This window comes from Pongo abelii, chromosome 8 (assembly GCF_028885655.2).
Source record: "Pongo abelii isolate AG06213 chromosome 8, NHGRI_mPonAbe1-v2.0_pri, whole genome shotgun sequence".
Classification (NCBI taxonomy): domain Eukaryota; kingdom Metazoa; phylum Chordata; class Mammalia; order Primates; family Hominidae; genus Pongo; species Pongo abelii.
Genome location: NC_071993.2, coordinates 11,823,421 through 11,838,952, shown reverse-complemented (window position 1 = coordinate 11,838,952; position 15,532 = coordinate 11,823,421). Strand labels below are relative to the sequence as shown.

General features: G+C 49.1%; 1 protein-coding gene and 2 long non-coding RNA genes across 4 annotated transcripts in view; 1 reads left to right on the top strand and 2 right to left on the bottom strand.

Moving 5' to 3' along the window:
- Positions 1 to 5,162: 5,162 nt before the first annotated feature.
- Positions 5,163 to 11,558, bottom strand: LOC129048169 (uncharacterized). Its single transcript, XR_008510280.1, has 4 exons — positions 11,089 to 11,558; positions 10,366 to 10,809; positions 9,808 to 9,937; positions 5,163 to 5,542 (listed from the first exon to the last, which is right to left on the bottom strand). It is a non-coding gene; the product is annotated as an uncharacterized LOC129048169 (long non-coding RNA).
- LOC100456399 (small ribosomal subunit protein RACK1-like) lies at positions 6,342 to 7,451 on the bottom strand. The gene has a single exon (XM_054521916.2). The coding sequence runs from the start codon at positions 7,348 to 7,350 to the stop codon at positions 6,397 to 6,399; it is 954 nt and encodes a 317-aa protein (XP_054377891.1). The 5' UTR covers positions 7,351 to 7,451; the 3' UTR covers positions 6,342 to 6,396.
- LOC129048168 (uncharacterized) overlaps positions 11,326 to 15,532 on the top strand; it is a 60,975-nt gene continuing 56,768 nt past the window's right edge. For both annotated transcript variants that reach the window (XR_010141481.1, XR_008510279.2), the window contains exon 1: positions 11,326 to 11,538. This is a non-coding gene — a long non-coding RNA (uncharacterized LOC129048168). The remainder of the gene's footprint in view (positions 11,539 to 15,532) is intronic.

Below are 15,532 nucleotides of genomic sequence, written 5' to 3'. Positions count from 1 at the left end.
AGGTGACCCAGTTAGAAGCTATGTATTCATGGGGTCCGCCCATCAATACACAGTTACTCACCAACTGCTATTGACTAAGGGCTATGTGCTAAGGGCAGGGGACTCGGGGCTCCTGCCCTGAGCCCGGCGGGAAACCTGGAGACAGCACCCCACACTGCAGTTGCTCTCTCCTTTCAAAGGCAGGACTTCCAGGACCTGGAGCCTCAAGGCCTCTGTGGAGGGGACAAACGGCTCTTGAGGTCACTGGAGAGGCCAGAAGGCGGCTCATTAAGTCGCTGGCATCACTTCCTGCAACCCCTGCCCCGTTCTAGGGGCACAGAGCGGGGACAGCAGCCTGGAATCTTGGAGAACCAAGAGGACACATGCTGGAATACAAGAACCCTTCAGAGGCGCATTGATTTTATAAGTAACACGCTCGCTCAGGATACCAACAAAGGGTCTTGTTTTTGAAACTCCTGCAAGTAGAGAAAAGAAGACCCCCTAGAGCCAGCCAGTAAGTTACGAACAAATGATGAATGAAAACTATCATCTCCCGGGATCCCAGGTTCTCCCCCTGCTTTTTTTTTTTTTTTTTTTTTTTTTTTTTTTTTTTTTGCCTTTTAATCTTTTCTCCGTTCTTTCTGACTTTTAATCTTTCTCTCTCTCTCTCACTTTTTTTTCGGCTCCTCAGGCCAGACCTTTTTGTTCCATTTGTTCCTCTCTGCCCCAGAAAACAGACACTGTGTCACCCCGGCTGGTTTTTCTGCTGTTCTCAGATTATTTCACTCGAAGAACTTTGTGTGAGCTGCTTCCTCCCGTGTTTGCTGGAAAGTGGATCCTAATTCCTATCTGGGCTTTGCAGCTCAGAAGATTCTGGGTGCCCCGGCCCTGCAGCCCCGTGGTAGTGAGACAGACAGACCACCGAGATCCTTCTCTCTGCAGAGCCAGTATCTTAGCTCAGGCTGCTGTAAAGCAAAATACCACAAGCCGAGTGGCTTCAACAGTGGAAATGTATTGTCTCTCAGTTCTGGAGGCCAGAAGTCCAAGGTCGAGGGGTCAGCAGTGCGGGGAGGAGAGGACCCGTTCTAGGCCTCTCTCCTTGGCTTGTAGATGGCCGTCTTCTCCCTTTGTGTCTTCTCACGGTCTCCTTCTGTTCATGTCTTTGTGTCCAAATGTTCCCTTTTTATAAGGACACCAGTCATGTTGGATCCAGGCCACTCTAATGACCTCATTTTAACTTGATTATCTCTTTACAGACCCTATCCCCAAATAACCGCAGGTTCTGAGGGACTGGAGGTTAGCACTTCACCATGTGGATTGAGGGGGAGGAGACGACACAATTCAATCCGTAACAGCCAGTAAGACTTACAACTTTGGCTGGGTGCGGTGGCTCATGCCTGTAATTACAGCACTTTGGGAGGCTGAGGCGGGTGGATGATGAGGTCAGGAGTTCAAGACCAGCTTGGCCAACATGGGGAAACCCCGTCTCTACTAAAAACACAGAAATTAGCCAGGTGTGGTGGCGTGTGCATGTAATCCCAGCTACTCAGGAGGATGAGGCAGAGAACTGCTTGAACCTGGGAGGTGGAGGTTGCAGTGAGCCGACATCACACCACTGCACTCCACCCTAGGCAGCAGGGTGAGACTATGTCTTAAAAAAAGAAAAAAAAAACTTAAAACTTCAGTGTTCCAATGGCTTACGTGGGGGCTTGCCACAAATAGAGATACAAGGCCGAGCGCAGTGGCTCACGCCTCTAATCCCAGCACTTTGGAGACCAAGGTGGGGAAATCACTTGAGCCCAAGAGTTTGAGTTCAGCCTGGGCAACAGAGCGAGACCCCATCTCTACAAAAAATACAAAAATCAGCCAGGTGTTGTTTTGTGCAGCCGTGGTCCCAGCTACTCGAGAGGCTGAGGGATGGGAGGATCGCTTGAGCCCAGGAGGTTGAGGCTGCAGTGAGCTGAGATGGCACCACTGAACTCCAGCCTGGGCAACAGAGAGAGATCCTGTCTCAAAAACAAAACAAGGCCCAGTGCGGTGGCTCATGCGTGTAATCCCAACACTTTGGGAGGCTGAGACGGGCAGATCACTTGAGACCAGGAGTTCAAGACCAGCCTGGGCAACATGGTGAAACCCTGTCTGTACTGAAAATACAAAAATTAGCTGGGTGTGGTGGCACGCGTCTGTAGTCCCAGCTACTTGGGAGACTAAGGCATGAGAATCACTTGAATCCGGGAGGTGGAGGCTGAGGCTGCAGTGAGCTGAGATGGTGTCACTACACTGCAGCCTGGGCAACAGAGCAGAACCCTGTCTCAGAAAAACAAAACAAAACAAAACAAAAACTAGAGGTACCAGTGGCCCTCCCACAGATTCTGATTTAATAAGTCTGGGGTGGAGGTCAGGACTCTGATTTTTAAAAGCATGCTGGGATAAGTGTGATGGAACAGCCTACCCTAACTGCTCTAGTGCAGTTCCCCCCAAACCCCCCATTTGATGCTATGAACCACCACATGGCCTGTGGAAGAGCCTATACCACGAACGTTGTGCTTACACTCTCATCCTGCAAAGAAAAGACGTCCTCTTGTGCCTAGCTTTTCCTTAGTCCCTGCTCTGATTTCCCTGCAGGGATCCTGGTGGCACCTGCAGGCCTCCAGGGGACCTTCCTGGCCAGGCTGCTTGTCGGTCCCTGGCTCAGTGGGTGGCAGGTAGGCAGCAGGACAGGTCAGGTTTTGGAGTCTGAGGCCTGGCTCTGCCATTTCATGGCTGATTAACTTTGGATGGATCACTTGGCCTCTGCGGGGCTGAGCTTTTTTGCCTTTGCAATAGGGGATTTCCTTGTCTGTCTCAGAGGGCTGCCATAAGGACTGAATGAAATGATGTTTGTCAAAGGTGTGTGACATAGTGCCAGGTACTAAGAGGGGATAGGGTGAGTGGTGGCTCAAGCCACTCACTGGCTCCCAGCACTTTGGGAGGCCAAGGTGGGCAGATCACTTGAGGTCAGGAGTTGGAGACTAGCCTGGCCAACATGGTGAAAATACAATCTCTACTAAAAATACAAAAATTAGCCAGGCGTGGTGGCGTGCCCATGTAATCCCAACTACTCAGGAGGCTGAGGCAGGAGAATCGCTTGAACCCAGGAGGTGGAGGTTGTAGTGAGCCGAGATCGCACCACTGCACTCCAGCCTGGATGACAGAGTGGGGCTCTATCTTAAAAACAAGGAAAGGGTGGGGGATAGATATTAATTTCTATTATTATCCTCCACTTCCATCAGATGGCAAACCCAGGTTTAATGCACTTCTGCAACCTAAATGCGCCAAGGAGAAACAAGGAGAGACTCGATCTGAAAGGTATCAGAGGCTGTCTGACTGTTCTGAGGATGAAGAGACAGCCTCGCCTTTGAATTCCGCAGTCACTGTGTGGGCAAGTGAGTTCTGTCAGGCATGCTGTGGAAACCTAGATTCGAGTTGCATTACCCTGATGTCTGCCTTCTTGCTTTAAAGAAACCTGCCCACTCTGTCTACAGACGTAGAAAATGGGTGTGCTGCTGAATCAAGGTTTTTTGTTTTTGTTTTTTTCCTCCCCAGGATGGCGTAATGGTTCCCAGGGCAGGGTCTGGAACCAGACTGCCTGGCTCTGAGAGTTCAGCACCCTCAACTCCTAGCTGTGCTGCCTTTTGTAAGTCACTCAACTTCTCTGCGCCTTAGTTCTCTTCTTTGTAAAACAGGGAAATACTACTACCTACCTCACAGTGAAAATGACATGACTTTTTGATGAACGCAACCCAGAGAAATGCCCAGCAGAGAGTTAACTGTCTGTGTTAGCCTTTATCATTAGCTATAGTTTTATTATATTTCATTTCCCCTTTATGCCTCATCTCCAATTCCATTCCCTTTGTTCTCAAAATTGCCCATTGTGCTTTGAATCCATGTCCATACTTGTCCTCTAATGTATGTAAATATATAGTGTTTGTTGTTTTGTGAATGCTTTCAAAAGATTTTTTAGATGATATTGGGCTAGCTGGGCGTGATAGCATGCACCTGTGGTCCTAGCTACTTGTGAGGCTAAGGTGGGAGGATCACTTGAGCCCAGGAGGTTGAGACTGCAGTGAGCCGTGATTGCGCCACTGTACTCTAGCTTGGGCAACAGAGCAAGACCTTGTCTCAAAAAAAAAAAAAAAAAAAAAAAGCATTATGCTATAAAAAATCTTATTTTAGTTTTATATTCATTGCTATTAGGTGTTTGTTTGAGACAGAGTCTCGCTTTGTCACCCAGGCTGGAGTGCAGTGGCACTATCTCAGTTCACTGCAACCTCCGCCTCCCGGGTTAAAGTGATTCTGCTGCCTCAGCCTCCCGAGTAGCTGGGATTACAGGCACGTGCCACCACGCCCGGCTAATTTTTGTGTTTTTAGTAGAGACGGGGTTTCACCATACTGGCCAGGCTGGTCTTGAACTCCTGACCTCATATCATCCGCCCACATTCCCTCCCAAAGGGCTGGGATTATAGGCATGAGCCACCGTGCCTGGCTGCTGTTAGGTTTTTGCCTTCAAACATGTTGCTATAGATCATTCTAGTTCATTCCTTTGGTCACCTACATAGTATTCCGTTGCGTGCCCATACTACATTTTACTTACCCATTCCCCTACTGACGGACACATAGGTTACTCCAAACTCTGCTACCATGAATGGCACTGCACAAGGATCATCCTTAGACAGGCCACCTGTGCCTGTGTGCAGAGCTCCTCTGGGGACAGATAACCTTTGCACCATCCTCACATTCGGTCATCAGCCATTGCCTCTCCCTATATCTCTTCCAAAATATTTAGTGACCCAGTCAATGTTGTCCCAGAAAATACGTGCGGAGATAAGATCTGAAGCCAACACTCCCTGTTTTCTTCATAACATGTTATTTCATCTTGTGGCCTGTGAGTTTAATAAGTGGAAGAAGATAGTCACCTTCTCACTGTGTCCTCACGTGCTCTTTCCTCTGTGTGTGCCCCTGGTGTCTCTGTGTGTCCAAATCTTCTCTTCTTATAAGGACACCAGTCGGACTGGATTAGGGCCCACCCTAACTGCCCCATTTTAACTTTCTCCCCTCTGTAAAGGCCCTGGCTCCAAATACAGCCACATTCTGATGTAGTGGGGTTTAGGACTCTAATGTATGAATTTTGGGGAGACATAGTTCAATCCATAACAGCCTTTTGCTTTTTTATTTTTTTTTTTGAGACAGAATCTCACTCTGTCACCCAGGCTGGAGATCAGTGGCACAATCTCGGCTCATTGCAACCTCCACCTCCCAGGTTTAAGTGAGTCTCCTGCCTCAGCCTCCCAAGTAGCTGGGGTTACAGGCAGCACCATCAGGCTTGGCTAATATTTGTATTGTTAGTAGACACAAGGTCTCGCCATGTTGCCCAGGCTGGTCTTGAACTCCTGACTTCAGGTGATCAGTCTGCCTCAGCCTCCCAAAGTGCTGCGATTACAGGTGTAAGCCACTGCGCCCAGGCACGCCTCTTGCTTTTGATCCTCTTCCTGTCTGATCTCTCTGGGTTAGAGCTTGAACTTGTCTGCAAAAAAAAAGACTTCTGGAAGGTGAGTTATTAGGCCATGTGGTCCCTCTAGTTTCAGCGTGGGCTCCCGGGAACCCAACCCCATATCATCTGGTGCCCCGTGCCCCAGAGGCCAAGGGCATGCTGGTTAAAATATAATGAGCTCTGGAGTCCAACAATCTGAGTTAGCGTCTCTGATCCGGACATTTATTTGCGTGTGACCCTGGTGAGTTTATCTTGCTGAGCCTTTTTTTCCCATCAGCAAATTGAGATGATCGGCTACCTTGTACAGTTGTTTTAAAAATTAAATTAAGGAACTAGAAGAACAAGACTACTTCCCTGCTCAATGCCACTTCTGGACAGAGGCCTCAGGTCCTCAGAGGAAAGAGGACCACTGACTCTCAAGTTACTCTGACCCTTACAAAGAAGTACTTCTACATTTTAGCAGAATACCCTAGTCTGGCTGCATCTAATCCAGTAGTCACTAGGCCTGTTCTTGATTTGTAGCAGGTACAGGAGCTTGATTGACATGGAGTAGGGAGGAAACAGAATGTGTGGCCTGCTCCACTGTGAAAGGCGATACTATAAATTATGGGGGCCGTTAGGAAAATGTCACTTCCTCATTGTGGGTTTACACGTATTACTTCTGAGAATTAATATTTGTCATTAGAGATGCGTTTGGGTAAAACCCTGATTTTCAATGCAAGCTGCACATTAAAATAACCTAGGAAATGTAAAGAAAAAGATACTGATGTTCAGACCTCACCACCAGATATTGTATTTGTTATTGTTGTCCTAGAGGTCAGGGTTGTTTTTTTTTTTTTGCCAGTTTTTTTTTTTTTTTTTTTTTTGTAAAGCTCTGCCATAAACTTCTAGCGCATGCCAATGGTCACCTGCCACACTCGCACCAGGTTGTCTGTGTAGCCAGCAAACAGAGTCTGGCCATCAGCAGACCAGGCCAGGGAGGTGCACTGGGGTGGTTCTGCCTTGCTGCTGGTACTGATAACTTCTTGCTTCAGTTCATCTACAATGATCTTTCCCTCTAAATCCCAGATCTTGATGCTGGGGCCTGTGGCAGCACACAGCCAGTAGCGGTTAGGGCTGAAGCACAGGGTGTTGATGATGTCCCCACCATCTAGCGTGTAAAGGTGTTTGCCTTCGTTGAGATCCCATAACATGGCCTGGCCATCCTTGCCTCCAGAAGCACAGAGGGATCCATCTGGAGAGACAGGCACCGTGTTCAGATAGCCTGTGTGGCCAATGTGGTTGGTCTTCAGCTTGCAGTTAGCCAGGTTCCATACCTTGACCAGCTTGTCCCAGCTGCAGGAGACGATGACAGGGTTGCTGCTGTTGGGCGAGAAGCGGACACAAGACACCCACTCTGAGTGGCTCTCATCCTGGACAGTGTATTTAAACACACCCAGGGTATTCCATAGCTTGATGGTTTTATCTCGAGATCCAGAGACAATCTGCCGGTTGTCAGAGGAGAAGACCACACTCAGCACATCCTTGGTATGGCCCACAAATCGCCTCGTGGTGGTGCCCGTTGTGAGATCCCAGAGGTGCAGGGTTCCATCCCAGGATCCTGAGGGGGCAAACTGGTCATCTGAGGAGATAACCACATCACTAACAAAGTGGGAGTGACCCCGCAGAGCACGCTGTGGAATTCCATAGTTGGTCTCATCCCTGGTCAGTTTCCACATGATGATGGTCTTATCTCGAGAGGCGGAGAGGATCATGTCCGGGAACTGCGGAGTAGTAGCGATCTGGGTTACCCAGCCGTTGTGGCCCTTGAGGGTGCCACGAAGGGTCATCTGCTCAGTCATGGCGGCGGCGAGCGCGTGTGTCGCTGCAGCGACGAGGATGGCACTGGATGGCTTAGAAAAACTAGCACCACAACCGCTCCCGCCGCCGCCTTGCAGTGAAAAGCGGTTTTGTTTTGTTTTGTTTTGTTTCGAGACAGGGTCACACTCTGTCACAGGCTGCAGTGCAGTGGTATGATCACAGCTCACTGAAGCCTTGACCTCCCTGACTCAAGCAATCCTCCTGCCTTGGCATTCCAAAATGTTGAGATTACAGGCATGAGCCACCATGCCTGGCCTGAAGTCAGTTAAAAAAAAAAATTCCTTTGACTGGGCATGAAGGCTCATGCCTGTAATCCCAGCATTTTGGGAGGCTGAGATGGGAGGATCAATTGAGCCCAGGAGTTTGAGACCAACCTGGGTAACATATCCAGACTCCATCTCTACATAAAAACAATTTTCCTAGGTGATGGCGCTGTGTAGCTAGGGCTAGAGAACCGTTCATCCTAGGTTCATAGCAACAGCTTCCCATACATTCAGTAACTCAGTCAACAAATACTTATTGTGTGCCTGCTGTGTGCCAGGCACAGTTCTGGGCTCTGGGATGCAGCAGTGAATATGTCAGGCAAAATCCCTGTCTTTATGGAGGACTTACTAGAATTTAAGAGGAGATCCTCAATAAACAAAACAAGTACATGACATAGCATGTTATATACTTTCCAAATGACGAGTGCTTAGAAAAAAATTAAGTGGGAAAAGGAGATAAGGAGTGGGGTGGGGGCAGGTGTCATCCAGGTGCCAGCTGAGCAGAGGCTGGCAGGTGAGATTAAGTCATGTCACCATCTAGAGGAAGACAGGGAGTCCCAGGCAGAGGGCGCTGCCCATGCAAAGGCCCTGAGGTGAGCATGCATCCCGTGTGTTTGAGTGATGCAAGGAGGCCACTGCGGATAAAATGAGGGAGCAGGGGCAGCAGAGCAGAAGATGAGTTCATGACACTGTAGACTGCATTTTACTCTAAGGGAGCTAAGAAGCCACTGGCAGATGTGGGCAGAGCAGTGAGAAGTTCTGACCTGCATTTTCAAAGGATCGCTCTGGCAGTTTTGTTGAAAATGAACTTAGGAGGGAAAAGGTGGAAGGAAGCAGGGAGACCAGTCAAGAGGCTGTTGTACATTTCGCTAAGGGAAATTAGCCAGACACAAAAGGGCAACTATTGCGCAATTCCATTTACATGAGGTATGTACGCAGAACAGGCCAATCCATGGAGACAGAAAGCAGAAGCGTTGTTACCAGCACATGGCGAGGGGAGAATGGGAGGTTAATGTTTAAGGGTACAGAGTTTCTGTTTGAAAAGATGAGAAAGTTCTGGAAATAGGAGTGATGTTTGCCCAACACTGTGAATGTACTTAATGCCACTGAACTGCGTACTTCAAAACGGCTAAAATTGTAAATCTTATGTTATTTATTTTACCGCAATAAAAAATTAAAAAAGAGGACTGGGTATGGTGACTCATGCCTGTAATCATAACACTTTGGGAGGCCAAGGTGAGTGATCACTTGAGGTCAGGAGTTCGAGACCAGCCTTGCCAACATGGCAAAACCCTGACTCTACTAAAAATAAAAAAAAAAATGAGCCGGGCGTGGTGACAGGCACCTGTAGTCCCAGCTACTCAAGAAGCTGAGGCAGGAGAATTGCTTGAACCTGGGAGGCAGAGGTTGCAGATTGATCCACTGCACTCCAGCCTAGCAGACAGAGTGAGACTCAAAAAAAAAAGAGGCTATTGTAACTATCCAAGTGAGAGATTATGGAGGCTTGGAACAGGATGTTGGCAAGAAGCTGGAGGTGGTGGGGGTGGTGGATGTGGTAAGGGTGCTGCTGTGTTTTGTAGGCAGCACACACAGAATTTGCTGATGCGTTTGGAGGCAGGGTGTGGGGAAAGGAGTCAAGTTCAAGGCCGAGGTTTTGGACCTGAACAACCAGAAGGATGAAGGGTACATTCACTGAGAAAAGTAAGGCTGGGAGTACAGCAGGTGTCATTGATGGGGAGATGAGGAGTCTGGTCTTGGCCGTGGTAAGCTTGCGATGTCAAGTTGACCATCCACAAGGACAGGATGGAGTGGCAACTGAGCCCTGGGTAGAGGCTGGCTGACTGGAGATGTTCTTTGGGGAGTGACCTGTGTGTGGATGGTGTTCTACGCATAAAAGAACTCTCAAGCATTAGGCTCTGGGGACAGTCCTAAGATACAGGGAGGAGAGAAATTAGCAAGGACAGAAGGATGGGGTAGAGAGAGAAAGGTGAAGGCAGAGAGCGTAGTGGCCTGGGAGTCAATTGTAGAAAGTGTTGCAGGCCGGGCGGGATGGATCGTGCCTGTAATCCCAGCACTTTGGGAGGCCAGGGCGGGCAGATCACTTGAGGTCAGGAATTGGATACCACCCTGGCCAGTATGGTGAAACCCCGTCTCTACTAAAAATACGAAAATTACCTGGGCATGGTGGCATGTGCCTGTAGTCCCAGCTACTCGGAAGGCTGAGGCAGGAGAATCGCTTGAACCCGGGAGGCGGAGGTTGCAGTGAACTGAGATTGTGCCACTGCACTCCAGCCTGGGCGACAGCCTGGGTGACCAAAAAAAAAAAAAAGAGAAAGAAAGAAGGAAAGTGTTTCAAGGATCTATTGGGTGAAACACTGTGGATTGGCCAAGTAAGATGAAGACTGAGAGTTGACCATTGTTTCTGCAACCAAGAGGTTGCAGTTTAAATGACGTGCAGAGCAGGTGAGGGCAGAGCCTGGCTGGAGTGAGCATAGGAGACAATTTTAAGAATAATGAAGTGTGTTGGGGCCCATACTCATGGAAAGATCCCAAAGGGGACAGGACCAAGTGTGCCTGCGGCCACTCTGGACTATTCTGGCTTGGAATGTATGGCTGGACCCTGGGGTATTATTAAAAATGGAGTAACTCCTATTTGAGGAAAGTATACTAGATTGGGGGATGCCGAGCCCAGGAGAAGACCATTGTACATTGGTGGAGTAGGGAGGATTTTACCAAGAGGGGCAGAAAGGTCATACGCTGGAATCTGTGAGAAGTGGGTCCTCTTGTAGAAAGGGCCCCTGCCAGTAGGCAACAAGCCAGAACTGCAGCCCAGGGGGACATGCTCATTTCCTCTTGCTCTGTAACAAATTGCCATAGGTTTAGTGGCTTCAAACAACACTCATTTATAATTCTGTAGGTCAGAAGTCCAGACAGCTGGGCTGGATACGTGGCTGAGGGTCTCCCAGGCTGAAATCAAGGTGTTGACTGTGCTGGGCTTTAATCTGAAGGCTCTGGGGAGAAGCTACTTCTAGGCTCATTGCAATTCTTGGCAGAATTCAATTCTGTGCAACTGTGTTCCTTCTCGTATGGACTCTTCCATTCTCAAGCTAGCAGTGGCACATCCAAGCCTTCTTGTGCTTTGAATTTCTCTGATTTCCTCTTCTGCCTCTGCCTTATCTGGGTGTGCCAGTATAACACAACAACATAACATTAACATAACATATTGGGCCCACCCAGATAATCCAGGATAATCTCCCTATTTGAAGTTCAACTGATTACATCTGCAAAGTCCCTTTTGCCCCATTAAAGTAACATGTTCAGGGGCACCATAGCATATTGACAGTCCCAGAAATTAGGGCGTGGGATTTCCTTGACGGGGGCCGTACCTCTGGCTACAACAAGGGTATTCCTTAAAGACCCTCCCCCGGATCACTGGACAAGGCATATTTTACATACACACAATTTTCCTTTCATGTTCTCATTAGGCTTTGTTTGCTCCACTCCCCAGCGAAATCTAGTAACTCGTGCTGTGGATGACAAAGCTGAGCTCCCCGACATCTGTGTCAAGCTGCCTTTGTGGCCCAAGTCTTGTAGCAACCACGTGGTTCTGGGTGGGGCCGAGATTCTACCACCACCCTCCAGCTCCAGAAACGGGTCCTTGTTTTTCTGAGCCAATCAGGGTGGTCCCACCGTATCCACAGCCACACTGATTGGTTCACAGATGAACATGTGACCAAAGATGGTCCAATCAGAGGCATGCTGAGGACTTTTGACCCAGATGGGAGAAGGCTATTCTTCCAGCTTAATCTACAAGACGCTAGTGGCCATCTTGTAACCAAAGAGGGGAGAGAGAGCCTTTGAAGGAAACCAGTACCAGGAAAACAGGGACAAGAGATGGAAAGAAAAGTGAGTTCCTATCCCGCTCTCCATGATGTGATTATTACGCATTGCATTGTTGTATCAAAATCACCTCATGTTGGCCTGGCGCAGTGGATCACCCCTGTAATCCCAGCACTTTGGGAGGCCGACCCAGGCGGATCACCTGAGGTCAGGAGTTTAAGACCAGCCTGGCCAACATGGCAAAACCCCGTCGCTACAAAAATACAAAAATTAGCCGGGGATGATGGCAGGTGCCTGTAATCCCAGCTACTCGGGAGGCTGAGGTGGGAGAATGGCTTCAACCCGGGAGGTGGAGGTTGCAGTGAGTGGACATCCGCCCCTGCACTCTAGCCTGGGCAACAGTGTGAGACTCTGTCTCAAACAAAAAAAGAAACAAACAAAAAACACCTCATTTACCCCAGAAATATATATACCTACAATGTATCCACAAAATTAAATTTTTTTTAAAAAAGCAAAGGGAGCAAAGACTTACAGTTGATGAAAAAATAGTTTTTCATCAATAAATAATACTTTTTTAAGTGTGAAGATTAAAGACATTTTCACGTTAGGGAAAAAAAAAAGATGGCCGAGCTCGGTGGCTCACGCCTATAATCCCAGCACTTTGGGAGGCCGAGGCGGGCGGATCATGAGGTCAGGAGATTCAGACCATCCTGGCTAACACGGTGAAACCCCGTCTCTACTGAAAATACAAAAAATTAGCTGGGCGTGGTGGTGGGTGCCTGTCTGTAGTCCCAGCTACTTGGGAGGCTGAGGCAGGAGAATGGCGTGAACCCGGGAGGCAGAGCTTGCAGTGAGCCGAGACTGCACCACTGCACTCCAGCCTGGGTGACAGAGCGAGACTCCATCTCAAAAAAAAAGAGTTCCTAGTGGCATCGCTGAACGGCTAGATCAACCCTTGCCTAAAGCCCACTCCATCTGCAGGCTTTTCATTTATGTCAGCCAATAATTCCTCTGATTATTGAAGCCACTTTGAGTTTGATTTGCCCTTACTTGCCATCAAAATTACCCCAACAGACAGAACTTGTTTAACAAGGTGATGATTTTACAGAGCGGAGTCGCGGATAGGGCCACAAAGACAGGTGTGGTCTGCCCTATTTCCACCTCCCCCTCTGCAAAGCCTTCTAAAAAAGCAGGCATATGGTACTAAGGGGACTTCAGCCCAGGGTTTCTCTGGATCATGATCAACAGCAAAGCGAAGAGTGGCCCTGGCATAGCAGGAGGAACAGCTGGTGTGAGGAGGAGTGGTAAGATAGGGACCTTGGTAATTGTTGTGGGATAACCTATCGCCCTTTCTCAAACACGCTGAAGAGAGGTGACATGTAAGAGAGGAGGAAAAACTGATGTCAGCGAATATATGCGAAGTGCTGAACAGTGGCCGGCGCATGGTAGCCCTCGGTACAGAGTACCACTTTGCTCCCAGGCCCTTCGAGGTGAGAATGAACCCCAGAGGGGGAGATGAATCACTAGAGGATAAATGTGTGTTTCTTCTCTTCTTTAGCAAAGGCTGTGCTTGAAAATAACCTTCACTCATTGTTATGGCCTGAATTGGGTCCCACCTAAAGTCATAGATTAAGGTCCTAACCCCCTAGCACCTCAGAATGTGACTTTATTTGGAGGTAGGGTCTTTACAGAGGTAATCAAGTTATACTGAGGTCATTAGGCTGGACCCTTGTTCAATATGACTGGTGTCCTTGTAAGAAAAGGAAATGTTTGCTGGGTATGGTGGCTCACACCTGTAGTCCCAGCACTTTGGGAGGCTGAGGCAGGAGGATCACTTAAGCTCAGAAGTTCAAGACCAGCCTGGGCAACATGGCAAGACTCCATCTCTACAAATAATAAAAAAATTAGCAGGGGCATGGTGGCGTGCGCCTATAGTCCCAGTTATTCAGGAGGCTGAGGTGGGAGGATCACTTGTGCCCAGAAGAGATTTAATCTGCAGTGAGCCATGAGCGCCCCACTGTACTCCAGTCTGGGTGACAGAACGAGACCCTGTCTCTTAAAAAGAGAGAGAGAAAAAAAATTGGGGCAGACAGAGAGACAGCAGGGGTATACATCCACAGAGCCCACAGAGGAAAGGCCACGTGAGGATACAGGGAGAAGGTGACGATCTGCAAGACAAAGAAGAAACCAAATCTGCCAACACTTTGATCGTGGGCTTTTAGCTTCCAGAACTGTGAAAAGATAAATGTCTGTTAATTAAGCCCCCCATTCTGTGGCATTTTGTCACATCAGCCAGAGCAGCCTGGGACACCTGGGTTGAATGGTGCCCCCTCCTAAAAGATCTGTCCACCAGCACCTGTGAATGGTCCCTGATTTGGAACAAGTGTCTTTGCAGATGTAATTACATTTAGGATTTCAAGATGAGAACATTCTGGGTGAACTGAGTGGGCCCTAAACTCAATGACAACTGTCCATATAAGACACAGAAGAGAAGGAGAAACAGAAGGCCAGGTGAAGAGGGAGGCTGAAACTGGAATGAGGAAGATCGCCAGTGGCCACCAGAAGCCAGGATAGAGGCAAGGGATAGAGCCTCCTCAGAGACCCCAGAAGGGGCCGGCCCTGCCCACATCTTGATTCCACACCTCTGGCCTTGAGAATTGCAAGAAAATTAATTTCTGTCGTTTTGGCTGGGTACAGTGGCTCACGCCTGTGATCCCAGCACTTTGCGAGGCCGAGGCAGGTGGATCACCTGAGGTCAGGAGCTCAAGACCAACCTGGCCAACATGGTGAAACCCCTTCTGTACTAAAAATACAAAAATTAGCCAGGCATGGTGGCAGGTGCCTGTGATCCCAGCTACTTGGGAGGCTGAGGCAGGAGAATCACTTGAACCAGGGAGGCAGAAGTTGCAGTGAGCTGAGATCACGCCACTGCACTCCAGCCTGGGTGACAGAGCGAGACCCTGTCTCTAAAAAAATACAAAATAAAAATAAAGTGAGGTGTGACCATATGCGCACGCCGGAAGGAGCATCTCCTACTGGCTGCACAAGGCCGGACCTGCCCAGGTATGTCTGTGTCTGTGTCTGGCAGCTGCCTCTGAAAGTGGAGATTCTGTACATCTCTGTTTCTACGACCACCTCTCAGACAAAGCCTTATTCCAATGCAGAAATTCTGCTGCTTAAAATAAAACAGTTATAATTTAAGCCAGAGATGGAGCAGTGGAATACAGTGGTGTCCCCTCCTGCAGCCCCCACCGCCCGCACCCTCCCTGAGAGCCCTGAGCCCCGAGCCCCACACATACCACATGTGCAGAGCCAGGTGGCTCCCAGGGCGGCAGGTGGAGGAGCCACGGCTTGTTACAGGAGCACCTGCGGTGGTGAGTCAGATGAGGAATTCCTTCCATCTCTGGCAGACAGGAGTGGGGTTGCCAAATAGCGGCTCTCTTTCTTCCCAGCCTTCCCTCCGGCTCCCAGAGTGTGACAGCCCCAGGTCTGTTCAGCAAGTTCTTCCTTGGCTGTCTCTGCTCCCGTTCCCAATTTGGGAATCCGCGATAAGCCTCTAGAAGCGGAGGCCCGGTGCCCAGAAAGGCTGGCGCCTACCCAGCCACACACAGGAGGAGGCTGAGAGCCTTCCTTGGAAAGTGGAAAGTCCAAATCAGGACAGGGAGACTGTGTTTTGCCGCAGTAACGCCACACTGTAGAGGGGGCCGAGTTTTTGAAATAACGATTTTCAAAGATTGTGCATAGTTGTCAGTTGACTCCCAAAGAAATACCCTACTATGCTTCTCCCCATCCTGTGCCCATCCTGAGGGGCGCTCTCTGGTTGGGGTGGCAAGGGAACCCCCGTCCCCGACTCAGCCACTTTGGATGTCAGGGTGCTTGAAAAGCTTTTTGCCCATGCAGGGGCCACTCACACCTCACCATGCTCTTCCACGGACTCGAGGGCACTCTTTCACTCTTTGTTTTTGATTTTTGAGATGGAGTCTTGCTCTGTTGCCCAGGCTGGAGTGCAGTGGCACAATCTCAGTTCACTGCAACGTCCGCCTCCTGGGTTCAAATGATT

Excerpts from the sequence above, each read along its gene's own strand:
- LOC100456399 (XM_054521916.2), bottom strand. The coding sequence starts at position 7,350 with ATGACTGAGCAGATGACCCTTCGTGGCACCCTCAAGGGCCACAACGGC.